The 27446-nt window shown below is 36.9% G+C and overlaps 2 protein-coding genes across 2 annotated transcripts in view; both read right to left on the reverse strand.

Moving 5' to 3' along the window:
• tmem94 (transmembrane protein 94) overlaps positions 1-19363 on the reverse strand; it is a 32524-nt gene extending 13161 nt beyond the window's left edge. The window contains exons 1-13 of the mRNA XM_048169945.1: positions 19205-19363; positions 17453-17714; positions 10224-10343; positions 10001-10128; positions 9743-9879; positions 9250-9458; positions 7719-7870; positions 7496-7598; positions 7042-7137; positions 5225-5341; positions 4806-4862; positions 1997-2101; positions 68-241 (exon numbers count right to left, since the gene is read on the reverse strand). Of these exons, the coding sequence (XP_048025902.1) occupies positions 68-241; positions 1997-2101; positions 4806-4862; positions 5225-5341; positions 7042-7137; positions 7496-7598; positions 7719-7870; positions 9250-9458; positions 9743-9879; positions 10001-10128; positions 10224-10343; positions 17453-17476 (1422 nt within the window). The 5' untranslated portion in view covers positions 17477-17714; positions 19205-19363. The remainder of the gene's footprint in view (positions 1-67; positions 242-1996; positions 2102-4805; positions 4863-5224; positions 5342-7041; positions 7138-7495; positions 7599-7718; positions 7871-9249; positions 9459-9742; positions 9880-10000; positions 10129-10223; positions 10344-17452; positions 17715-19204) is intronic.
• A 2164-nt stretch (positions 19364-21527) lies between these two features.
• Positions 21528-27446, reverse strand: part of myo15b (myosin XVB) — a 40400-nt gene continuing 34481 nt past the window's right edge. The window contains exons 51-65 of the mRNA XM_048171199.1: positions 26164-26584; positions 26020-26068; positions 25854-25926; positions 25423-25499; positions 25259-25335; positions 24706-24836; positions 24415-24509; positions 24250-24327; positions 24070-24166; positions 23818-23966; positions 23149-23273; positions 22896-23029; positions 22677-22810; positions 22436-22573; positions 21528-22325 (exon numbers count right to left, since the gene is read on the reverse strand). Of these exons, the coding sequence (XP_048027156.1) occupies positions 22230-22325; positions 22436-22573; positions 22677-22810; positions 22896-23029; positions 23149-23273; positions 23818-23966; positions 24070-24166; positions 24250-24327; positions 24415-24509; positions 24706-24836; positions 25259-25335; positions 25423-25499; positions 25854-25926; positions 26020-26068; positions 26164-26584 (1874 nt within the window). The 3' untranslated portion in view covers positions 21528-22229. The remainder of the gene's footprint in view (positions 22326-22435; positions 22574-22676; positions 22811-22895; positions 23030-23148; positions 23274-23817; positions 23967-24069; positions 24167-24249; positions 24328-24414; positions 24510-24705; positions 24837-25258; positions 25336-25422; positions 25500-25853; positions 25927-26019; positions 26069-26163; positions 26585-27446) is intronic.

Here is a 27446-nt window from a genome sequence, read left to right on the forward strand (position 1 = left end):
TTAATTTAAATGATCATAATTAAAAGAAATTGTAATTATGATGCTTCAGTCTAGCTATCAGTAATACCTCGTCTCGTTCCTCCTCGCCCTCTGTCCTGCAGAGGGAGTTGACGGACAGGTCGTCTCTGAGGTCATCCTGGCTGTCATGAGGAGGCTCTACGCGTCCGCTGAAGAACAGCACAGTCTCGGGACTGGGGTTGGGCCAGGACAGAATGCCCTGCTTATCCACACAGCACAGCACCTATGTACAGGTCAGGACATATTTTAGGGTAATTATTTTAAACTACATTTCCTATCAAGCATGAGAATGATAACATACTTAAAGTATCTTTTAATAACTAATGTATGTCATTTGACAGTCATGTCATGCAACATAACATACGCAATGTTTATGTTATTAGGGTCACACTTCTAAATGCATTTCAAACAGATTTTAAATGCATTCCATATACACTCACTGGCCACTTTATTAGGTATACCTATTCAACTGCTTGTTAATTCATATCTCATCAATGCCTTTGTGCATGTAAACCTGGACAAGACAATCTGACTGTTCAAACTGAGCATCAGAATGAGGAAGAAAGGTGATTTAAGTGACTTTGAAAGTGGCAAGGCTGTTGGTGCCAGACAGGCTGGTCTGAGTATTTCAGAAACTGCTGATCCACTGGGATTTTCATGCATCTCTATGGTTTACAGTGAGCAGCAGTTCTGTGGGCGAAAATGGCTTGTTGATTCCAGAGATCAGAGGAGAATGGCCAGACTGGTTTGAACCGATAGAAAGGCAACAGTAACTCAAATAACCACTTGTTACAACCGAGGTATGCAGAAGAGCATCTCTGAACGCGCATCACTTCAAACCTTGAAGCAGATGCGCTACAGCTGCAGAAGATCACACAGTGTGCTACTCTTGTCAGCTAAGAAGAGGAAACAATTTGCATGGGCTCACCTAAATTGGACAATAGAAGATTGGAAAAATGTTGCCTGGTCCATCCAGCCTCGTATCAACGGTTCAGGCTTGTGGTGTAATGGTGTGGGGAATATTTTCTTGGCACACTTTGGGCCCCCTAGTACCAACTAAGCATCATTTAAACATCACAGCCTACCTGAGTATTATTGCTGACCATGTCCATTCCTTTATGTCCACAGTGTACCCATCTTCTGATGGCTACTTCCAGCAGGATAACGTGCCAAGTCACAAAGCTCAAATCATCTCAAACTGGTTTCTTGAACATGACATTGAGTTCATTATACTCAAATGGCTTCCACAGTCACCAGATCTCAATCCAATAGAGCACCTTTGGGATGTAGTGGAATGGGAGATTCGCATCTTGGATGTGCAGACGATAAATCTGCAGCAACTGCGTGATGCTATCATGTCAATATGAACCAAAATCTCGGAGCAATTTTTCCAGCACCTTCTTAAATCTATGCCACGAAGAATTAAAGCAGCAAGGTGTACCTAATAAAGTAGCCAGTGAGTGTATGTTGCATGTTTTAATGTGTAAACGCATTTAAGACAGTGATTTAGAATGCATATTTCATATATGTTCATATTTTTGAACATTTAGCCTATTTTCTGGTATTGCATGAATACCCTCTTGCATTTATTTACTGTAAATACCTTTTGACATTTGTTTATACATACTGAGGGATGTGTCGTAATTATTGTTTGTGGTAGTAAAAAGCATGATACAGATGCAGTATCTCAAAGATGTAAAGAAACGTTAAAAAAAGCAGGGAAAGGAACCAAATTCATAGAATGTTCCTGCTATTAAAAAGACGTATTGATTGACCACTATTTTAAATATTGGAGGAAAACTGCCCTCCTATAGCAGTTACAGCAATGCTATAATTTGATAATTAGATTGAAAACAGCCCAGATTGGTCTAATTACTATTCATTTTTAAAGTGAATATTAATCAATGTTTTTTTTTTTTCATCAAATTGCAAGTAGGAATTGTAATATGTCTAATGTGACACCAGGGGGAGCACTCACAGTGACGGAACCCAACGAGTGCAGCAGACTGGAGGTATAACAGAGGGTCTGGGACTCTCCTTTCAGCACACTGACCAGGTGTCTCCACACACAGCGTAGTATCTCCTGCACACAATTGCGCACACACACGCACACACAAACATGGTGTGAGTCACATCATCTGCCCTGACAGAAATTCAAATCCATGCATCAGCAGCTCTGGGTTTCGAATGGCTCTGCAAAAGTGTCAGAATTTATGAAACCTGAAACCTGGTTCTGGATGTTATCCACTTACAAACAGACACACAGACATCCAGACACACACACACACACACACACACACACACACACACACACACACACACACACACACACACACAGTTCTATAAAGACAAGGCCTGGGAGAGTTAGGCAGGAAAAAAGCAGCAGTAGCATATCCAGTCTTAGGTTTGTCCTAGTGCATTCAGAGGTGTTTCATAAAAATAAATGCAACTTGCAGCAGTAAAAGGGAGAGAGAAATTGAACTGACTGAATCACAGAAGATTTGAAACTGAAGCAAACAAATGAAAGCTTGAGGCAGCATCTACAGGAGAGCAGCACTGCAGAGCAAGAACTGAAAACAGTTAGTTGGAGGTGAATCTATCTGACTCACATCAGATGTCCATGAATCCACCTTTAAGTCAACATGAAATCAAAAAATGTTCCTGGTATCATTGTAAATGAGTCATCAGTGCATATAATTCTAAAGAAAAGCTGGATGTCTTTCATTAAAACAATGACACACACTGTCTTTGTGTCTGTGTCAGTGTGTCCTTTTCTTTTGAACCTTCTATTTATCAAACAATCTTAAAATGTTTCTTAAGCAGCAAGTCGGCATATTAGAATGATTTTTTTTAAAGGGTTAGTTCAACCGAAAATTAAAATTCTGTTATTTATTACTTACCCTCATGCCGTTTCACACCCGTAAGACCTTCGTTAATGTTCAGAACACAAATTAAGATATTTTATTTGAAATTCGATAGCTCCGTGAGGCCTCCATAGGGAGCAATGACACTTCCTCTCTCAAGATCCATTAATGTACTAAAAACATATTTAAATCGTTTCATGTGAGTACAGTGGTTCATTATTAATATTATGAAGTGAAGAGAATATTTTGAGCGCCAAAAAAACAAAATAATGACTTATATAGTGATGGCCGATTTCAAAACACTGCTTCATGAAGCATCGGAGCATAAATGAATCAGTGTGTCGAATCATGATTCGGATCGCGTGTCAAACTGCCAATGGCTGAAATCACGTGACTTTGGCGCTCCGAACAGCAGATTCGACACACTGATTCATCTGTGCTCCGATCATAGGGCTCCGATGCTTCCTGAAGCAGTGTTTTGAAATCGGCCATCACTAGATAAGTCGTTATTTAGTTTTTTTGGCGCTCCAAAAATATTCTCGTCGCTTTATAATATTAATATTGAACCACTGTACTCACATGAACCGATTTAAATATGTTTTTAGTACCTTAATGGATCTTGAGAGAGGAAGTGTCCATTGCTCCCTATGGAGGCCTCACGGAGCTATCGGATTTCAACTAAAGTCCTTACGGGTGTGGAATGGCATGAGGGTGAGTAAGAAATGACAGAATTTTCATTTTGGGGTGAACTAACCCCATAAGGATCATGTGACACTGAAGAATATAGTAATTGCTCCAAAATTCAGCTTTGCCATCACAGGAATATATTACATTTTAAAATATATCAAAATATAAAACAGTTCATTTTAAACTCTAATAGTATTTCACAATATTACTGTATTTTTGATCAAATAAATGCAGCCTTGGTGGTGATCATTAGAGACTTCTTTCAAACACACACACACAAAATCTCACCAACCCCAAACTTTTGAACATTAGTGCATTTATAAAACTATATCTAAATACAGTATATGTGCTAAAAGGTTAATTATGTAAACTGTAAGGAGTACAGTAGTATACAGATGACTCAACAGACATGGAAACTTCACAAAAGGCCACAAAATCTAATTTTGATTTCATAAGGTCTTTAAAGATTCAAATCATCAGACAAACACACACACACAGACTTTGAGTGCACAGCTGTTCAATAAACCAGTGAGAATGTTTATGAAGATCAAACTTTTTAAAACCCTTCGGATTTGTATTATAAAGTCTTTGAAATAAGAAATTAAACAGCAAAACACAGCAGCAGATTTAAATACTTTCAGCCTGCCTATATGTCTGATCTGTCCATGCAGACAAATACTTACCATACTTTGGAAATTTTAAAGTGAAAAAAAAAAAGAGTCTTGTTCATGCAGAAGTTCTCCAAAAGTACATTAAAATTTTGAAAAATGTAGTCCAGACAAGCACCACCACTATAGAGAGAGCTTATACTCTATCATGCAAACCTCAGGCAGGCAGAAGGTGGGCAGGCAAAGGCCAAGGTGTCACAGGTCAGCGTGGGGGGTGCCAAACTAACCGGCAGCACAAGAAGCGAAAAAGATGCAAAATAAATAATAAAGATCGCGGGAGTATTGGCTGATTTTGCAAACTTGATCGAACGAAGTGAGATGAAGTGGCCGTGGTTTTTTTTAAAGAAAAAAATGAGAACAAATGTAAATAAACGGTGGTGAAGCAAATAAATAAATAAAATAACAGGCTCTTTTCATAGTGATCCTTTGATATAGACAAGTTGACATGAGTAAAAATCAGAAAAGAAATAGATGACGGTTGTGGGAGGGTCCAGAGCAAGGGAGAAGGATCACAAGAAGCGTGTGGTGAACGGGTGGGAGAGGTGGAGGAGGAATACAGAGGTTATACCTGGGAGGACACCACTTCCGTGTAGCTGCTTAGAGTGTCCTCAGAGAATTTAGCAAGCTGGGACAAAAAAAAAGTCTGATTAAACACCCGAGCAGACGATCAGCCCTCCGCTTCAACTCTGGCCTGATCGCTTCTCCTCGGCTCCGCAATCCCTCCCTAAGCCTCCCTACTACTCGTGTGAGCTTGGCCAATAAGCTTTACTTCCTCATGCAGTGTTATGACTGCAAATCAAAGTTAATTCACACAGTAATCATACACAGAGCAAGTTAAAATTTAGCAGCAATATCCGTTGGTGTAGGATTTGGGAAGTTATAAGTTTTGCATGTTTTGTCTACGCGTGTGTGTGTGTGTGTGTGTGTATACTGTTAATGAACAGCAAAAAGCGAGTGAGTGAATGTGCTGTGTTCTGTCTGTCTTACCAGGCCAGTGGGAGAGTTATGGCTGGACTCGGCTAACACACGGGCCTCTCCATACGCATTGACCAGAACCCACATGACAGGAAACAGAAGAGGTAAAATGGGCAATACACCCATCATCTATTGATCAGAGAGAGCAAGAGAGAGAGAGAAAGAGAGATGGAAATTCACTATTAATACCAACATTGTTGCATCAAATTCATCTCTTTGTGACTTTAATTCTACTTATTATGTCTCTCTGTGCAGTCAAGAAACAAACATGCAAAATATTGAAATATGTACGGATTCGGAATATTTACCAATAATAGTCCTTAGATACATTAGAACAGCGATTCTCAACCTTTTTGATTCCAAGGCCCCCCACTGGGCACAAAATTATTCCATGGCCTCATGGCACTGGATAAGGATTAAGAATAAGGATTTTTAAAGGGTTAGTTCACCCAAAAATGAAAATTGTGTTATTTACTCACTCTCATGTCGTTCCAAACACTTAACACATTCGTTCATCTTCGGAACACAAATGAAGGTCTTTTTAACGAAATCTGAGAGTTGAACTACCGCTACCGCAACTACCACTTTCAAGCCCCAGAAAGGTAGTAAAAGGTAGTAAAGACACTATAAAAGTGGTTTAACCTCAATTTTATGAAGTTTTTTGTTTGGTCAAAAAAACAATTTACCACTTTATTTACAAAATATTAATATTAAATATTAAATATTAAAATATTAATTGACACAAAAACGTCTGCTTTCACGTCATCACAACCCGCATATGTCGTGGTGTTCTCAACGCATTATAATATTTTAAAAATAAAGAGGTAAATTATGTTTTTTTGCACAAACAAAGCACTCGCATCGTTTCATAAAATTGAGGTTAAACCACTAGAATCACACGGATTACTTTTATGATGTCTTTACTACCTTTCTGGGGCTTGAATGTGGTAGTTGCGTAGGCTGTCAATGGAGGGAAAGAAAGCTCTCAGATTTCATTAAAAAGATCTTTTTTTGCTTTTGGGTGAACTAATCTTTTAACTCTAGTTTTTACTCACAATTTCTACCTGATACAATTTTTTTGAGCCTTTCATAAAATGTAAATTAATAAAACCTTATAATTCCATGGGCATTTTTATAATGAATATACATGAAATAGTCTAGAAATCACACTTTTTAAAATAAGGCTACCTCAAATGGGAGAAATTAAGACAGTGGGAATCCTGATTCTTCACAAAAAAAAAAAAAAAGCGTATAAAAAAAAAAAAAAAAAAAAAAAAAGGGTGAAATAGCATGAGAAATATCTTGATTTTCAGTTGCTTTGGCTTGTTTTGATCTTGAGGCTCTTGGAAGTTTGCTGAAGCCCCTAGAGGGCCCCGGCCTTGTAGTTGATAACTAATGTTTGAGTGATGTTTAAAAAAACAAAACAATCATAAATAAAATACCTCAGGTTTCATAACATAACACAAGGATGTGCTACCCAGGATCTCGTAGTCATAACAACAGAACTGCTTTCTTAAATTGACAATTATATGAAGATTTCACTAAGAGCCTTGTAGAAATAAATTTTGCTGCTTGATTTTGTTTGGAATGATCATACGAGCAGTGTCCCTTTCCCACAATGCCCTTCAAGGGTTTGACCAATCACTATAATGGCCTAATTATTATATATATATATATATATATATATATATATATATATATATTAAAATGAAGAAGAGAATAGTTATGATGGACTTACCCTAACATTTACTATTGTCAGAGAGTGAAAGCAGTTCTGAATTTAAAAATAAAAAATGAAAATAAAAAGAAACATTTGCATTGTGATGAACTATTATCAACCTGCACTGAAGGAAGTTGAAGGGTCCAGGGGTAAGACCAGGAGTGTCACAGAAGTACCGGATCGTGTTAATAGAGAAAAAGGCCACCTATAAATAAAAAATAAAAAAAGTTGACCAAAGATCATCATCAGCAAACGAACACACATTTTTTTTTTACACTAATTATTAAATGTTATGAACATTAGGCCCATTTCACACATCTTGCATCTGGAGCATGTGAGTGTCGCTAGCTTTCACACTGACAGCATTTCTGCTGTGAACAGTTCATTCCATGATTCTAAGTTTCACCTTATTTTCTGCTGAGTTCAGCATTCAGTACTTGTGAAAACAGAAAACTGTTAATATGGGTGTCAAAATGGATGTTGCTTACAGGCTGCAGACACAACACGTGTGAAACTTTGAGACACATTTTGAAAACTTAAAGTGTCTATGTGTTTTAGCATACCAATACAGCAGGACAGGCAAATTTGGCAATAATGGACTGCACTGTGAACCGTTCGTTATCGAGGGCTGTGATTGGACGGGAGAGAGCCAGGTCAAGGCTGTTCCTATTGGCCAGAAAAAGGTGATTAGTTACTAGTGTGAGAAAACAAAATGTTCACATATCACAAATGAAAAAGGTGGCATGAAAAAAATGTCTAGCTGTTTGAGTCCACTGAGGTATTAACCTGACACTGTCGAGTATAGGCGTGCGCACCACCCTGAAGAGGCGGTACTGCTGAGGACTGTGGGGGCCCCGCCGCTCATTCACGCGTGGGGAGGGAGGAGGGGAAAACGGTGGAAAAAGGTCTCCTGGCTCCAGCACGATGTGTTCGTCGTCCTGGTAACAGTGGATTCAGTGATTCAGAAGAACAGAGTGAGAGAGCCACAGAACCCGAGAGAAACACTCATTAATGAAGCAAGTATTCTCCAAGGTTTTCTCTTGTACCGTTTCAGATTCCAGTACAAAATACCAGTATATAGTTCATACTGTTACTGCTGCTGTAAAGCAGCTCTTAAAAGACAATAGCAAATAGTCATCATTCAGTTGAAATCAGTTCAGTGTTGATTCAGTTTGGTTTAATAACTGTCATCATCCAGCTCAGTTTAGTTATCATCCAATAGTGTCAGTGCACTGCAATCAAGTCAATAATAATGCTGAATATTAAGTGTCCCCAACTAAGCAAGCCAGAGGCGACAGTTAGCAAGGAACCCAAACAAAAAACCTTGGGAGGAACCAGGCTCAGTCAGTGGGCTAGTTCTCCTCTGGCCAATGAACAAACACGGAGTGATTATGATTCAGGTTACATCACAAGTCAGCCTACTGAAATCTAATTGGCCCAACATACCACTCCACAAATAAAGTTGTACAATAAATATCAAATACTTCCTGATTGGCTGTGATTGTGTCACAGTAGTAACAATACCTGTAATAACTATGGTCCTTTGGCAGAAACAATAGGGCTTTTGCACCGAATAGTACAAGGAACTCAGCTATAGGAACTAGCCACTAGGATAGTTCCCCGGGAACTAATTTCTCCCCCAGGCCATGTTCTTGGTTGCATTCACACTGGGAATAAGAACTCTGAATCGGCCGAGAGTGGCGTCTTTAAGCGCAGCATTTACAAACTCTAAAAACCGATGAATGGAGGATGCCGTGATTGGAGCTGTATTTGTTGTGTGTCGTGGGTTTTGTGATAATGGAGATGGACTATAAAAAGAGCAAAAAGTGGGGCTAAGAGATGAAATCTCCTATGACAACTTTCAGTATTGCATATCATCAAGGCGGAGAAAAAAACACAACCCTGCAGACAGCAGGTATATGCCGTTATCGCTGTTTTCCATGTTCGTGAAGTAAATATGTTTATATGGCTTTTTAAAAATGTTGGGTGCCGGTGTTTGACATACGTTTGACCAATCAATGTACACTTACGTCACTGATAGTTCTTATAGTGCTGGTTTAGACCCTAAGTCTAATGACCCTAAGCTAATGTAGCTCCCCCAAAAGTAGTTCCTAGAACTAAAATCGTTCCTAGTTCCTGCGGTGCGAACAAGGTGCTGTTATCATTAACTAAAATAATAATAATTTTCATTAATTGAAATAAAGTTGAAATAAAATTGTATATAAATATTAGAAGAAAAAATTGTTATGCATATTGTCATCCATAAATATACACAATACACAAACAAAAAAATAATGTAATTCACATCTGACATTACCTTGATGCCTCTGAGAGATGCAAAGGCTTCCTGGCCTGGTCTAAGAGCGATGATATCACCTTCCACCAGTAGACTGACGGGTAGATTGACCAGTCGCTCGTCTCTGAATGTCCAATGCAGTGACCAGGAAGGGGAGGTGGGAGTGTAGAGGTCAGGGTACAGAGAGGGGGCCCATCTGATTGGATGTCCAGCACTTCTCTCCAAATAATCTGGCAACCCATGAGGAAAAAGTGAAAGAGTTAAGTGAACATTTACTTATTAAAACTTAGAATGACAAGTCTAGAGACATGGATCAACATGAAAGTGCATAAATAATGACAGAATGAACTATATTATAATTCCAGTTATATAAAAGCATATGTAACATTGTGTTGATATGTAAATGTAAATGTGTATATGAATGGAATGGATACCATAGCATAACCATTACTGTTACTTCCTGAAGCATGACTGAATACTTTAAACATTCATATACTCGCTGCTCTCTCTTCACCGTTCAGCTGTGAAATGATGGACTTGAGCCTCCGCACCATCTCGCTGGTCCGTAACCTCTGCTGCCGTCTGATGAGGAAGAGGTTCAGCAGCAGCAGGAGGAAGAGCGCACCCGCGTTCACCAGCTCTATGCCTTGACTGAGATAAAAAGGAAAGCAGCTTACATAAAACAAAATGACATTAAGTGCTAAACCCAACTATTTGATAATGTCCATTGAAAATGCCAATCAAAAGTTTTTTTGCATCAAGCCCTGCCCACCTGCCCTCCGGCTGGCTGCCATGACAACACAACAGCCCAACCACCACAACCAGAGTGAGAACAGCTCCTGGCCAATGGAAGCACGAATGCCGGTTGTCATGATGAAGGAAGCTCTTGGCCCATTGCTCCTGCAAAACAAAAAGTAAAACCAAAATCAATTTCTCTGATAAAACTAATTTAACTGTGAAGACAACAAGCAAAGCACCCTTAATCCAGAACAGACCTGTACGGTGGATCTTCGCGGGATGAATTTCTGGTGTTGGCCCAGTAAGTTGGACAGCTGGTCCCGTAGGGTGCACAGAGCCTGAGCCGTGGACAGTCCCAGTGGAGTCGCCTCCTCCTCCTACAACACAACCAAACCAATCAATCTATGCATGTCACTTTGTTTTTAAAAATGCTGGGGACAGGTGTGGTTAAAATGGATTGGCTCATGAATATTAATTAGGTTATGCACAACTAATTGGATATTTAAGAATCTGAAATGTGAAATATGTTTCGAAATGGAAGAAAATCAGCAAACTGAGTTTCAACTTTCAACATCACTGTTGCTGACTAAAGGTGCGGTCAAATTACAAAAATATCAGCAAAATTTTACAGGCAAAAAAAGTTCCATTGTCTATTTTCAATAGTGTAGCGTTGTATGAAGCACAGCTCACACTTAAGTCAAACCATGCAGCTTTCTATTTGTCAACGGGGCAAAATCTGCCTGAACATCATGTACCCGTTGAGGAAATCTTTCGCAGATACACTGAATTCCAGACCGTGTGAATTAAAGTGCTCAAATGAACTTTTTATTTAAAGCTGCAGTCCGCAAGTTTTGCCTCTTTGTCGCTATCTCTGTTCAATCGAACTGCAATTGCAGTTATTTGCGGAATTATCATCTTTATGCGACGTAACAGATGTGACGTAATGAGGCAAAGACAAACGGTGGCATGCTAGAAATTTCCCGCCGAAACCTACCAGCACCACTCGAATTAGAAAACATTACTACAAGCTTACCGTTATGAATTGGGCCAAGGTAAGGAGATAGTTTTGAACACTGGCTGATTATGTACCTGCTCAAATTGATTTTGGATCATTTTTAAAGGTGCCCTAGAATTAAAAATTGAATTTATCTTGGCATAGTTAAATAACAAGAGTTCAGTACATGGAAATGACATACAGTGAGTCTCAAACACCGTTGTTTCCTCCTTTTTATATAAATCTCATTTGTTTAAAAGAGCTTCGACGAACAGGCGAATCTCAACATAACACCGACTGTTATGTAACAGTCGGGATCATTAATATGTACGCCCCCAATATTTGCATATGCCAGCTCATGTTCAAGCATTAGACAAGGGCAGGACGTCTGGATGTGCACAGCTGAATCATCAGACTAGGTAAGCAAGCAAGGACAACAGCGAAAAATGGCAGATGGAGCAATAATAACTGACATGATCCATAATATCATGATATTTTTAGTGATATTTGTAAATTGTCTTTCTAAATGTTTAGTTAGCATGTCGCTAATGTACTGTTAAATGTGGTTAAAGTTACCATCGTTTCTTACTGTATTCACGGAGACAAGACTGTCGTTATTTTCATTTTTTAAACACTTGCAGTCTGTATAATTCACAAACACAACTTCATTCTTTATAAATCTCTCCAACAGTGTGTAATGTTAGCTTTAGCCACGGAGCACTATCAAACTCATTCAGAATCAAATGTAAACATCCAAATAAATACCATACTTACGCGATTAGACATGCTGCATGACGAACACTTTGTAAAGAACAATTTTGAGGGTTATATTAGCTGTGTGAACTTTGTTTATGCTGTTAAAGGCAAGCGCGAGCTCCGTGGGCGGGGAGCGTGAGCATTTAAAGGGGCCGCAGCCTAAATCGGCTCATATTTAATGATGCCCCAAAATAGGCAGTTAAAAAAATGAATTAAAAAAAAAAAAAATCTATGGGGTATTTTGAGCTGACACTTCACAGACACATTCAGGGGACACCTTAGACTTATATTACATCTTTTAAAAAGACATTCTACGGCACCTTTAAACAACAACAACAAAAAAAAAGTTTTATACTGCAGCTTTAAATCTGACAATGTTGGTCCTTGGATATTTAAAGTCATTGGATAAATGGTACTAGTCTACACACATACAGTGTTTAGGTCGTGGTGGTGGCTATACCTTATAAATAATCACTAGTGCAAAACTTAGTTGCGCTAAAATGATGTCCCAATCTGAGAAACAAGCTAATATAAACTTTGTCGAAATTGACAATTTTCAAAAAGTTTTATTTAATCTGTAACATTCCATAAAACACAACCAATCATGACATTATTAGGAAGTCACCATCAGCTGTTTTTTTATTAGCTTTATTTACCAGTTCAAAAGCACAGAAGGAAAACTATTAAGGGAATGCAGACACACTAACTCAAACCTATTTATTTAGAAACTTTTATTGCTCAACATGCCAAGTATGGTCACAAAAGAAAAGTATCTCTCTCCTCTGACGCATTTCGGCTATCCTACCAGTATTTAAGGAGTAGATTTCTGGGACGGCTAGAGTCCTGTAGTAGCAAACGAGGGCCCCACCACTATAAATAAACACACACTTTCCCACAGCCAGAGACTGAGTGCCTGCGCTAAATCCATTCATGAGCATCTCTCACACATCAACGAGCAGGGATTCACCACCAGCTCGCACACGGACATATGCGGTCACACACGGTGACCCGTTACGGGTAAAAACCACTCAAGACCTTGAAAAATACACCACACAATCACAGCTGAGAAAAGTGCACACCTGGCATGGCACTTTCACCTGTTCACGGCACTCAAGATTAATCACACAAACAACAGAATTAAGTCTTAGCACACAAGACCTAAATGTTGGATCCCGGACAGTCACACAGATCACAAACAACTGAGTTTGTTAGAGGAAGTGTACACAGATCCACTCACTTTATTCTTCCAGAACCAGGTCCCATTTTTCAGGATCATGGCTGCGACTAGTCCCTCTGCTGCCGACAGACTAATGTGTGACTGGTGCGTGTGTGGGTTGAACAGGAGTGTGCCGGGGTGCTACGGGATAATGTATGCTGCTGTTTCAGCACCAGTCGCACGGTCTGGACAGACAGTCTCTGCCTCTGCGCATTCAGAGGCTCTGTTTTGGGCACGTCCCAGCCACCCCTTGTGTAGTCTGCCAGCTAAAAAAGCAGTGCACATTAAAATCAGTGCAACTAACCAGACAGGATGAACACAACTGTTCTTTTCAGCTGGTGACAGTCTCTTAAAAACAGTTAAGCTGAAGGAGAATGAATAGAAAAGAAAGAAGATTTTTTTTAGTTCTAGCATTAATTAGTCTGAGAGCTCTGCAGAGGCAGCTGCAGCACTCCGCCTGAAGAGAAACAGACAAAAAGGGTGTAAAATGACAATGAAAAGCTGTAGGGAATGAGAAGGTATCAGGGTTGGGGAGCTTTTGAGAGAAAGAATTAGAGAATAACATGAGGAAGAGGGGCTTGTCAGACAAGCAAAAGCATGGTGTGCCCTCGCTGCCCTGTCCAGGCATTCATCCATTCCAGCTAACACAGCAATTTACGGTCCTAGCGGTGATGGGGCGCGGCAGGACAAAGAGCATCCTCATTGAACCTCACAACCTTAATGAAGTAGGGATGTGCATTTTTTTTTAATAGTGACAGACTTATATATATTTAATATATTTCAAATATTTTTAGGTGAAAAAATTGACATTATTTTGACATTAAAAATTAAATATGACCCCCTTCTGGTCTATGTATCCCTGCCTCTGCTATTGTCACAACATGACAATACAAAACAACAATACGGTCCTGTTGACCGACTGTGATCCTGGTTCACGTGTATCAAACCATGCAGCGCTTTTCAGAAAGTTAGCGTGCCATTAATCCATTTCAGAGTGATAGTATGAGATTAATACAATGTTTCTGCTCAAAACTCATTCTACTGCGACCTAATGCAGATATTGTATATAATAATCTGACGCATAAACGTGTTATCGGACAGAACGTAGAAGTTTACTGTTTAATATTGACTGATGGATCGTCAGAGAATCGTCTTTCTGCGAGTCATTAATCAATTATGGTTCTGCATAAATTGTCAGAAATTAAGAACTATTAGTGTCATTGTAACCAAGTATTATCATAAATAGTGGTCAAATATTGAAGCTATCTAATCTATCTAATACTTCAATGCTCAAGGTTAAAGGTGCCATCGAACGTTTTTTTACAAGATGTAATATAAGTTTAAAGTGTCCCCTGAATGTGAAGTTTCAGCTCAAAATACCCCATAGATTTTTTTTAATTAATTTTTTTAACTACCTATTTTGGGGCATCATTAACTATGCACCGATTCAGGCTGCGGCCTTTTTAATTCCTCACGCTCCCCGCCCCCGGAGCTCGCGCTTGCCTTAAACAGCATAAACAAAGTTCACACAGCTAATACAACCCTCGAAATGGATCTTTACAAAGTGTTCGTTTATGCATGCTGCATGCATACATCAGATCATGTGAGTATAGTATTTATTTGGATGTTTACATTTGATTCTGAATGAGTTTGAGGCTATGCTCCGTGGCTAACGGGCTAAAGCTAACATTACACACTGTTGGAGAGATTTATAAAGAATGAAGTTGTGTTTATGCATTATACAGACTGCAAGTGTTTAAAAAATGAAAATAGCGACGACTCTTGTCTCCGTGAATACAGTAATAGACGATGGTAACTTTAACCACATTTAACAGTACATTAGCAACATGCTAACGAAACATTTAGAAAGACAATTTACAAATATCACTAAAAATATCATGTAATCATGGATCATGTCAGTTATTATTGCTCCATCTGCCATTTTTTACTATTGTTCTTGCTTGCTTACCTAGTCTGATGATTCAGCTGTGCACAGATCCAGACGTTAATACTGGCTGCCCTTGTGTAATGCCTTGAACATGAGCTGGCATATGCAAATATTGGGGGTGTACATATTAATGATCTCGACTGTTACGTAACAGTCGGTGTTATGTTGAGATTCGCCTGTTCTTCTGAGGTCTTTTAAACAAATGAGATTTATATAAGGAGGAGGAAACAATGGAGTTTGAGACTCACTGTATGTCATTTCCATTTACTGAACTCTTGTTATTCAACTATGCCAAAATAAATTCAATTTTCCATTCGATGGCACCTTTAATAAATCTTACCCATATATATTAGTATATACAGTCAAACCAGAATTTATTCAGACACCTTGAACATCATTTTATTCATTAACAGAGTTTATTCACTATAGTTAAAAAAAAATGGCAATAAAATATGACAAGATCTCAGAGTTAAACTGTCAAAAAAAAAAATAATCTTAACTATGTCACATAACACTTAAGCAAAGCATGGTCAGGTCAAAATGTCTGAATAGTTTTTGGTTCCAAATTTTTATCAATTTTACTGGTAGTCCACTATATGAAGAATGTTTGGCTATAATATGTCACAGTTTACTTTATTTTGCTATCCTCACTTACATAAATGAACTATAGTGTCCTGCATCTACTATGAAAAATATATCAAAAATATAAAAAAAAGTCTAAAAAAATATATAAAAAATAATGTTTGGTTTGACTGTATATATATATATATATATATATATATATATATATATATATATATATATATCCACCTGTTCCTGTCCCATGGCAACAACTATCCCAGCACACTTTCATTACCTCAGCAAAATCAATAAAGGTAAGACAAGAACCAAATAGGGGATCTCAGCAACATCATTACTGTCAAATTACACAGCCATACAGTGTTACAAAGTCATACTGCCAATGATGCTGTCCAACACAAGCAATGTTAAAAGATAAATTCAGGTAAATGTAGATGTTTATGGTACTTGAGGATTGATTGAGGATAAATCTGTCATTCTCTCAATAAATTCAATCACAGAAATACACATATATGAGCTGGTGAAATAAATGATGTGACTACTGAAAAATGTACAGTATTTTAACATGATAATACATGAAAAAAGCACCTGCTTTCACTAGATATAGGTAAAGTCACTGGCCCAAATTCACAACATATCAGCCTTTCTTCATGTCCAAAGTCAAAAAGACAATATGGCTTACACAACCTCTGCAACTTTCATCTCCATTAAAAAGTATCTGATGTGGTTCAAGTTGAACTGTTAATTATTACAGGACACTTCAGAGCAAAATTACCCATGACTGGAAAAGAAGAACGAAACTCCCCCTGTAAATAAACATGTAGTAAGAAATATCCATTTTTCTATTTTAGAATCTTGTGTCCCTGAGTTTGATGATTGATGGTGAAAAAAACTAGGGTGGTCAAGCGATTAAAATTTATCATCTAATTAATTACATCAAATTTGTTTGAGAAATTACCCCCAAAAGGTCATTTAAAGTCATTATTGTGTTAAATGAGAAAAGCATCAAATAGACATTACAAAAAGTAGCTTTAGAAAGAAATATTTTATTTGATTCAAATTTACTACTCAAACTTTTAGGCTACAATGGCCATGATTTTTTTTTTTTTTTTTTTTTTAGAACCGGCAACTGAATTTGTATTTAGATATATTTACAGACCAACAGTTGGGTTTGGTTACCAACATTCTTCAAAACATCTTATATGTTCCGCAAAAGAAAGAAAGTCATACAGGTTTTAAACGACGAGGATGAGTAAATCTAAATAAACAATTTTTGGGCAAACTATTTCCAAAATATGAAATTATTTTTTTTAATGAAATGATACTTTAAAGGTGATGATACACGGGGCAACTTTTTGAGCAATGTTGCCGGGCAATGTCGCCGAGATGATGATGCTTGGGCACTCTTCCATTGAGAGTGGGAAAAAAAATCTTGATCTAATGTATCCAGATAGAAATTTGTTGCCCATTTTCAATGGGAAAGTTCCCAAGCATCATCGTTTGGCGACATTGCCCTGCAGCATTGCTCAAAAAGTTGCCCCGTGTATCATCACCTTAAGGCCTCACAGACAGGGCTTAGATTAAACCAGGATTAGGCCTTAGTTCAATTAGGACATTTTACTCTATCACATATACATACATATATATACTTATATGCATATATATATATAAGTATATATATATATATAAATAAAATGTTTCGTATATAATGTTAATGATATATATAAAATTTACATCTAATATATTTAATTATTTATTAAACATTATTATTAACATACAAAGAGTAGTGTGATAAAATTCCTTTATCTATGTATACTGTAAAGTTATACCCAAAAATCTAACTCCTGTTGCATTTCTTTAAATGTGATTTTTGTTTGTATTTACAAACGGAGGGGTGGGTCAAAATTATTTTCAGTGGTAATCAACAGTCCGAGCACTTCAAGACTAGCGAACCCACTCTCATCTATAGGAGGAAAACATTTCAAGAACTTACCTGTTTCTTATCCTGTAGCTCCATGGCGACCGCTGTCTCTCACCATGCTCTGTCGAGCCGCCCAGAGCTGGTAGTTACGGTCCACAATTGTCCCGATCCCAGCCCTGCTGGCAGAGGTAGGCAGTTGTGGGCCCCCAGCTCCAAGACGCTGCACCTGCAGGCACTGCCAGTCTGAGGGACGGCTGTCAGGGCTGTAGTCGTTGCCCAGGAGGCTGTAATCAATGAGAGGCTGTGGCTTCTCTATTCTTACATTCAAAGGGATCTGATTGGGGTAGAAAGCATTACAAAAGGAATTGTTAAAAAGAGTCAATGACCACATTAATATTACCCAAGTCAGGTTTACACGCTGCAGACAATTACTGAAAAATTTCTGTATTCATGGCAATCAGCATATTCCAAAATGAACACATGAACATGTTTACCGCTATTTTCACCAGAAGTAAAGAAGTCAATGACAACAGCACACAAGAGTGCAAAAATGAGCAGTAACGTATTTGACACACAACATGTTTTTTAAATAAACATCAAGATTTTTGATTAAAATTAAGGTAAGTCTATAAGGCAAAGAGAATACATTTTAATTTATTTTACATAGTTCTACAGTGTGACAAGTTTACAAATATTTCATATACTCTCTAAAAACTGCATGCATAATAATTATAAAAGCAAAATTAGCAAAATTCTGTCTAAAAAGTTTAGAATAGCATGTCGCATTGCAGCACATCTTTACTTCCCAAAAGTATTTTTATGTCAGCTACCAAGATATTTATTTTATGTTCATTATGTTTCCTTTCATGTTTGTAAAAAAAAAAGAAAAAAAAAGAAAATCTCTCTATCTGTTACTTCTACTACTGCTTACAACTGCACCCAAAGTTACATTAATTTGGACATAAAACAAATTTCACAAATATTCCATTAGGCTACACCTTATTTCAGATTAGTACATGCTTACACCTGATATGCCACTTTATGCCAACCTGACATAATCCGGTTATAGCAAATTGGCAATCACAACAGATGCATTTTACACATTTCGTTTAATATGAGAACATTCATGTGGATATAAATGTGGTGAGCTTCTCTATTTCCCTTGTTGTCATTGTAAACATGACAAATTAGATAATGATAATCTAAAATTAAACAAGATAAATTATATAAGAGTACCAGTAATCTAATGTGCCATTTAATCATTGGCTTTAGGTAAGACACTACTGTATAGTTGACAAACAAATCACTAAGAGTTTGGCTTATTCTTTAGAGAGACAAGCAAACTATGCAATGTACTGTAACTTACTCTTACTGACTTTGAACGTCTAAATTGGCTCAAAAAGCTGTAATTATTATTGTTTAGTAATATGTATATTACTACAGAGATACACTAAACAAACAGTGGTATTGCATAAAATTATTAAATACAGAAGTAACAGCTTGCATTTACTTCTTACATATTATAATAAAGTATTATATTTCAGAGTTTTTACGATATTATTACGAGATTATTATTAAACCTATGCTAATGTGAAAGAGAGCTCCCATGTTGATCGTTTGATCGAGGCTTGCGACAAGGCATGTTAAGAAACCCTGCTTTATATCTCTGTTGAAATGAGCTGTCGTTACAATCATTTCTATATAAACTTCATTAAACCATTTATTAATAATCCAAACAGCTGGTTTTCAGTTTATTAGAGGTGGCCTAGGGGTTAAATGATACTAGCTACATGTTCAAATCACAATAAATCAATGCAAACTTACGTTATAGAGCTGTAACATCAACGACGCGCAAGCGGTATCGTCAATCATCAAGAGTGTTTAAGCAGAATCAAATAATATTCGTCTCAAAATCCTTGGACTCACTCCCTGGTGACGGCCATGTTAGTGACTCGAAGGGCGTGGTCTGTTTGTGCAGGGACGATGAAGTGGAATCTGATTGGTCAGTGTTATCTGAGAGGCGGGAGTTGTTTTGTTTAGTCCTTTGTGATTGGTCAGTACTACGGGGCAGTCAAATGACGTCCAGCTCCCCCTCTCTGGACGTAATGGGTGGAACTTCTTGCCCTAGTCCAGCTCCACCTCTGTGGACCTAAAGGATTATGTTGTGTTTATGTTATAGTTATGTTTAGATATAGGGCTATGGGTAGGGTTAAAGGATTAGTTCACTTTCAAATTAAAATTTCCTGATCATTTACTCGCCCCATGTCATCCAAGATGTTCATGTCTTTCTGTCTTCAGTCGAAAAGAAATTTTTGATGAAAACATTCCAGGATTTTTCTCCATATAGTGGACTTCAATGGAGCCCAAATGGTTGAAGGTCAAAATTACAGTTTCATTGCAGCTTCAAAACGTTCTACACGATCCCAGACGAGGAATAAGGGTCTTATCTAGAGAAACCATCGCTCATTTTCAAAAAAAAAAAAAAAAAATTATCTAAGTTTTAACAATAAATGCTCATCTTGAACTAGCTCTCTTCTTCTCTATTAGAATTCCGGCAGTGTAGACGTTGCTTAACAGTGTCTACACTGCTGGAATTCAAATAGAGAAGAAGAAGAGAGCTAGTTCAAGATGAGCATTAATGGTTAAAACGTATAAAATTGAAAAAAAAAATGTTTGAAAACGAGCGATGGTTTCTCTAGATAAGACCCTTATTTCTCGTCTGGGATTGCTGTAAACTGTAATTTTGACCTTCAACCGTTTGGGCTCCATTGAAGTCCACTATATGGAGAAAAATCCTGGAATGTTTTCATCAAAAACCTTAATTTCTTTTCGACTGAAGAAAGACATAAACATCTTGGATGACATGGGGGTGAGTAAATTATCAGGAAATTTTAATTTGAAAGTGAACTAATCCTTTAAGGTGTGGTTGGATCTTTTAGTTCCACCCATTACGTCCAGCGAGGGGGAGCTATCTGACTTAGATGAGGAGACTCTGTATGGCGTAGTTACCTTGAATATCAAGGCTTTGATGTCATGTGTGGTTTATAATAAATGAATATTGCTAAATATTGCTCTTCAAATGTATATCTGCACACAAAACGGAATGATAAGGCTTTCTCGGTTTTCTGAAGAGGACAGATATCAGTGATTTTTTATTGAAAAAGAATGAAAAATACACTTCAAAAGACATTTTACACTTTAATAGTTTAAATAGATTAATTCCTATACTAATACATTTTCTTTTATCTGGACGCAAATAATTAAACATGATTTTAACACATATACAAAACAGGCAAGCTTTATAATAAATATATAATCTAAAAATCATCCCCATTTCCTATAAATTCATAATGATACTAAATTAAACATTTTTGTAAAAAAAAAAAAAAAAAAATTAAACATTAAATAATGCTTATAAAATCATTACGGAAGAGGATTAGGGCCAAGCAATAATAAAAAAGTTGCTAAATTTCGAGAAAAAAGTCGAGATAAAATGTTGAGAATAAACTTGTTAAATTATGAGAAAAAAACTCGTTAAATTGAGAAAAAAGTCGAGATAAAATGTTGAGAATAAAGTCATTAAATTACGAGAAAAAAGTCGTTAAATTTCGAGAAAAATGTTGAGATAAAATGTTGAGAATAAACTCATTAAATTACGAGAATAAACTCGTTAAATTTCGAGAAAAATTCGAGATAAAATGTTGAGAATAAAGTCATTAAATTACGAGAAAAAAGTCGTTAAATTTCGAGAAAAATGTTGAGATAAAATGTTGAGAATAAAGTCTTTAAATTATGAGAAAAAAACTCGTTAAATTTCGAGAAAAATTCGAGATAAAATGTTGAGAATAAAGTCATTAAATTACGAGAAAAAAGTCGTTAAATTACGAGAACAAATTCGTTAAATTATGAAAAAAATGTCCTTAAATTTCGAGAAAAAAGTCGAGATAAAATGTTGAGAATAAACTCATTAAATTAAAAAAAGTCGTTAAATTACGAGAACAAATTTGTTAAATTACGTTTTTTTTCTCATAATTTAATGAGTTTATTCTCATAATTTAATGAGTTTATTCTCATAATTTAATGAGTTTATTCTCAACATTTTATCTCGACTTTTTTCTCGAAATTTAAAGATTTTTTTCTCGTAATTTAATGAGTTTATTCTCAACATTTTATCTCGACTTTTTTCTCGAAATTTAACAACTTTAATCTCAAGATGGTTTTATTTTTTTATTATTGCTTGGCCCTAATCCTCTTCCGTAAATCATTAATGTTCATTCCAAAGAGTTTAAATTTTTCTTTGCTGTAGAAATTTTTATATACTGTATACGTATTCTCTGCAAACCCCCAGTATTTTTACAGTCCCTTTGTTGAAAACCCTGGATATAATGAATTAGTGACGTGACGGCCAAGTATGGTAACTCATACTTGGTATTCGTCCTCTGTATTTAACCCATCCAAGTTAGTGCACACAAATAAGTAAGAGCAGTGAGTCGTGAGCACACACACTGCTATTCGCTGTGGCGCCTGGGGAGTGATTGGGGGGTTAGGTGCCTCAGCCGTGGGTACTGAGGTTGGAAGAGAGAGTTGTTCGTTCACTCCCCACCTATATTTTCGTGCCGTTGTTGAGAATCGAATCTGCAACCTTCGGTTACAAATCTGACTCTGTAACCATTAGGCCATGACTGCCCCAAACACTAATACTTAAACACTTGGTAAATATTAGCCTTGATCTTTTGTAAACTTTTCTACATGTTTATGAAATACAACGTCTGTAATGATTTATGGCAGGAGACATATTTGAACTCAGGGTAAGTCATGGGATATTAGGTGGTTTGCATATGTTGGTTGTTTAATGAGGGGTTCCGGCCCGACTGGACACGGAGCTGTAGGAGGGTTTCACCACCTCTTCCATAATCAAAGCAATGGTGTGGCATAGTTCTTTTGCCTGAGAGAAATGAGAGATAAAAAAAAAAGAGCAATCTCGTTAATTAAAAACTCCCTGCTCTTTGAAAATGACAACATGTATATATCCATGACCTTTAGCTACATGCGTACCTGCTTTAGATGGATGCTGAGAGCCCTGGGTTGAGTTTGGCCACTAAAACTGATCTCAACTGATTGCAGCTTGTCCTTCTTGGGACGGATCGAGCGCAAGGACTGCACGTCCTCTAGAGACACTGTCAAACATGCGTTCTGTGAAGTTTGTGATAGTTTAGTTGTGGTTGAGCATGGTTAAAACACACAATGACGATCAAAGCATCATCAGAATATTGAATCCTATTGGAGTGTCAGATACCTGTGATTTGGGATCAAGGACCGAGATAACTTCATGGTTGACTGCGATCAGCGAGGGAGAGGGGCAGCTGTGATGACTAACTTTCTGAGCAGTGAATATATCATATCCAAAGAGAGGAAGCGAACTGACACTTTCTGGAAAGTTAAAAGAGTTTGTTTGGAAGATATGGAATACAGATGTAAATGGAATGGGAACATTTAGACAGGTTTGCTCACTTACTGATAAAGCGAGCTTTGGCATCAAGGTGGCTGAGGGGGCCAAAGGTAGAAAACTGTGCCCGTATAGTAGCAAGAAGCCTTTCATCGGTGGACTTGAGCCGATCATTCCGGGGAAGGTACTGCTTTACCTCAGCGCTGATGTTTGAACGTAAATATGTGTCAGAATGTCAGGTTTTGGGTCAGGTGAAATGACTGCAAGTTTCATGAATTATTTAGGTATAAGACATTACATCGCTTGAGATATATATAATTACTTGGATGGCAGATCAGTCAGTCCAAGCGCAAGGTGTTGGAGAGCGGTCAACTCTGCCACCTGCTGGTAGATTGTAGCGCTGTTCATGGGCAGCAATAGTCTGCCTTGCAGATAATTAGCCAGAAGCTGAAAAACATACATAAGACTGGCATCCATCAAACATGAAAATGAGAGATATTTGAACTTAGGGTTCATTTATTTGATCAGTACAAATAATAATATTGTGAAATATTATTACGATTTAAAATACCTGTTCTTTATTTAAATAATTTTTAAAATTAATTTATTTCTGTAATGGCGAAGCTGAATTTTCTGCAACCATTACTCCAGTCTTCAGTGTCACATGATCCTTCAGAAATCACTCTAATATGCTAAATGGTGCTCAAAAAACATTTCTTACATTTCTTAATAATTTGTTTCAGTATTATTTGATGAATAGACAATTCAAAAGTTCAGCATATAGAAAACTTTTGTTAAATTATAAATATATTTACTGTCACTTTTAATCAATTTAATGCATCCTTGCTTAATAAAAGTATTAGCTTATTTGAAAAGCCCAAATGTTTGAACGGTAGCATATATTTCATTTTCATTTTATATATATGTATATATATCATTAATGTAAAACAGGAAAACTGGTATATTTCACATAAAATTTAGATTTTTTTACCAGCTGGTAGTGGAAATCCAGGTAAAGTTCATTGCTGAATTGGAGTGGCTGTTTCCAGATTAATCGATGAAAGGAGAGGGAGATCGAGCCATCATCCAGCAGGAAGTCAAACAGATACTCATCGAAGTGAATTGGGCGTGTAACATCGCCTAAAGAGAGTGATTCATTGTGAGAACAGTATGAAAGCATAAATTGATTGATATGTGAATGCGTGTTCATGTGTACATAAGAGTGTGACAGAGGACATCTTACCCCCTTTTTTAGTGGCATGGATGGAAAATTCCTTCACTTCTGCTGGATTCATGACGCCCATCTCAGCGCAAAAGTCTTGTACCACCTCAAATGCGACCTATAGAAAAGCATTAAAGCACTACATGTAGACAACACATCATCTTAAAAGAATAAAAAAAGGAAAGAGCGGCCCTCACTTACACTAAAGCTGTGAATCTTGCAGGTAAAATCGGTTCCACTAGGCAGCATGACGGGCAGGCGTCGAGAGTTCCTCCCAGCCTGCATGTGATTCAGATATTATGGTAAAGAAAACAATTTCACATGTTTTGACCTTCTCTGCTCATCATCTAATGTGTCTTCACTTACCAAAATGGCCTCCATCTCTGAATGTGAAGGGATGTGCCTGCGTCCTCCAAAATTGAGTGATCGTCTGAGATTCATTGTGCACACATTTGCCAGTTCTATATGCAAATATTATATTCACACAATCACAATCACCGCTATTGTTGTACATACAAACAGGTTCAAATTACTTTCTAATCAGATTGTATGGCAAAATCCACATGTGATGCAAACTTGGATCATATTGGTGGGGTTATTGAAGCAAGTTACATGCACTATAAATACAGAATAAGATGTTAGAAGTGAGTACTGTACCTTGAAAAGGGTGGTTGGCATCCTGAATGATGGTCTCCAGGTGGCGGGTGCAATACGGAAAGAGAGTGTTGGAACAGGGGAAGAATCCAGTCACCAGACTAAACAAACGCCAGCCACGATTGCAGTTCTCCCTACAAAATCAGCAAACAATATACCATTCAAAAGTTTGGGGTCGGTGAGATTTTTTTGAAAGAAGTCTCATATGCTAATAGGTGTTTAAAAATAAGTATTTATATTTTAATATATTTAAAAATGTAATTTATTCCTGTGATGACATGTGATAATCCAGTCTTCAGGGTCATATGATCCTTCAGGAATTTCATTATAAATGTTGAAAACATTTGCTAAATAGTTTTTGTGGAAACTGTGATAAAGTTTTCAGGATTCTTTAATAAATAGAAGGCATTTATTTAAAATAGAAACTTTTTGTAACATTATAACGCCTTTAATGTCACTTTTGGTTAATTTAATATGTCCTTGCAAGTATTAAAAGAAAAACACAACTTACTGCCCGCAAAAATTTGAACGATAGTGTACACACATTATCACTCACCTGACTGGGTGTTTGGTGGTCTGCTTGATGACCTGACAGTAGATCTCATCCCTGAGGAACTCCTTCTCTTTTCCCAGCTAAACCAAAACAAGTTGTCATGTTACAGATGTACAAATTCACAATACTGAAAATGAATATGCTCTAAATTTGGAGGGAAAGTTCACCTGCAAAATGGAGTTAACGCAGTCGCTTTCTTTCTGATTTTTCTTCATAGGCTGATCCATCATAAACTGCATCAAATCTACAAAGAGATCATTGTATAAAATATTTGCTCTCTGGAATACTTTATTCTGATTGGTCAATCTGCAATCAAATATTTTGGTATAATAACAAAATATAATGCAGGTATCCAATTTTTATATATATATATATATATATATATATATATATAGTTACTAATTTAAGTAAAAAATGGGATAATGCACAGTTAGTCGGTCATTATTGCAAAAACAAACCCCTACAGGGTGATATAAGACCTTTTTGCTCTTCATTGGGGTCCTGATTTTATTTTAGGACACCCAGTGACTTTGACAAAATGTATGCTGTTATAATGGGTGAGTTTACAGTATGTCTATGACAACATTTGTTCACTTACACATGAAGTTTTGAGCACCCAGACGATTGAGATCATTGTCTGAGAAAAGGATCAGTGATTCCTGAATGGGATTCTAATGAAAGTAAACACAGCAAGCAAAAAGAATCAAACAAACTCATAAAATCCCAGCATATACCGAGTGAAAGACTAAGAGATGCATACTTACTGGGGTGTATTCCACCATCACATTGAGACTTTTGTCTTTCATGTCTGGTCTGATAAAAAAGAGAAAAAGATTGTGTTCAGTGGAGTTTGATGCAAAATAAGGTTAATTTAATTTGGTTGAAGTTTGATTTCCAGAGGTCTTTACCTGGTGATAGAATCTGTGAAGAACTTCCTGGCAAACTCAGTCATGATATGCTGCTGACGTTCTGATTCAGATCTGTGGATGGACCCTACCTCCACACTGTATTCACTGCTGGCAGCCACGGAGCGGGCAACAGGGGTGTTGGAGACGAAGCCATTGGCAGGTATGTTGGTGACAAGACCATTGACAAGTTTGTTGGAGACGAAGCCATTGGCTGGTATGTTGGTCACAGTGCCATTCACAAGTTTGTTGGTGACGGAGCCATTGGCAGGTATGTTGGGGGAAGAGCCGGTGAGTCTCATACTCTTTTTTCGTTCAAGCTGCCGCTCCATGTTGTTACTATGGTAGTCTGGTTGGGCACAAGGCTGAGTGACATCCACCGGGAAGAGTCCAGAACGGCCCCCACTGGAACCAAACATCCATCCTGCAAAAACAAAAAACAGTAAACACCTTTTAGGTTTTATGCAGTACTACTTAATCAATCATATACAAGTGATATTCAATATATCCCCGCTAACAAAAATGTGTTCTATAAAAGTTTTTCTGATGTTTTTATTGTTACATTCTTAGAACGTTCAAAACATCCAGTTTTTTAAATGTTTTAAAAACGTTTTTTCTTGGTTAAGTGAATGTTAGAGAAAACATAAAGGTAATATTTTCTCTATTTTATAATTTTGCAAGTATTAGGGGAACATTACTTTTTAATGTTCACTGAACCATTTGAAAAAAATTGGTTAGTAACATTTAAAAAACTTCAGATTAACGTTAGGGCTGTTAAACGATTAATCGTGATTAATCGCATACAAAATAAAAGAGTTTGCATAATATATGTGTGAGTACTGTGTGTAATTAATATGTATATATGAATACACACAAATTAATGTATATATTTAAGAGAAATATGTTATTTATGTACAAAATATTTATATAATAATTATATAAAAATATAAATAAATACATATACTTGTAAATATTTCTCAAATATATAGATGAATGTGTTTGTATTTATATATACATAATAATTACACACAGTACACCCACATGTATTATGCAAACTCAAACTTTTATTTTGTATGCGATTAATCGCGATTAATTGTTTGATAGCCCTAATCAACGTCCAACTGAAATGTTTCATAAAAATGTTCCAAGGATGATGTATAAACATTTTTGTGCTAATATTTTGATAGCGTTATTAAAGACCAGATAACTATGAATGAATGAATGTTCTATTAACATTACTGGAAGAAGATTTATTCAGAGAACCCTGCCAGAACATTAGCCAAAGT

This window comes from Megalobrama amblycephala, linkage group LG20, assembly GCF_018812025.1.
Source record: "Megalobrama amblycephala isolate DHTTF-2021 linkage group LG20, ASM1881202v1, whole genome shotgun sequence".
Lineage (NCBI taxonomy): Eukaryota > Metazoa > Chordata > Actinopteri > Cypriniformes > Xenocyprididae > Megalobrama > Megalobrama amblycephala.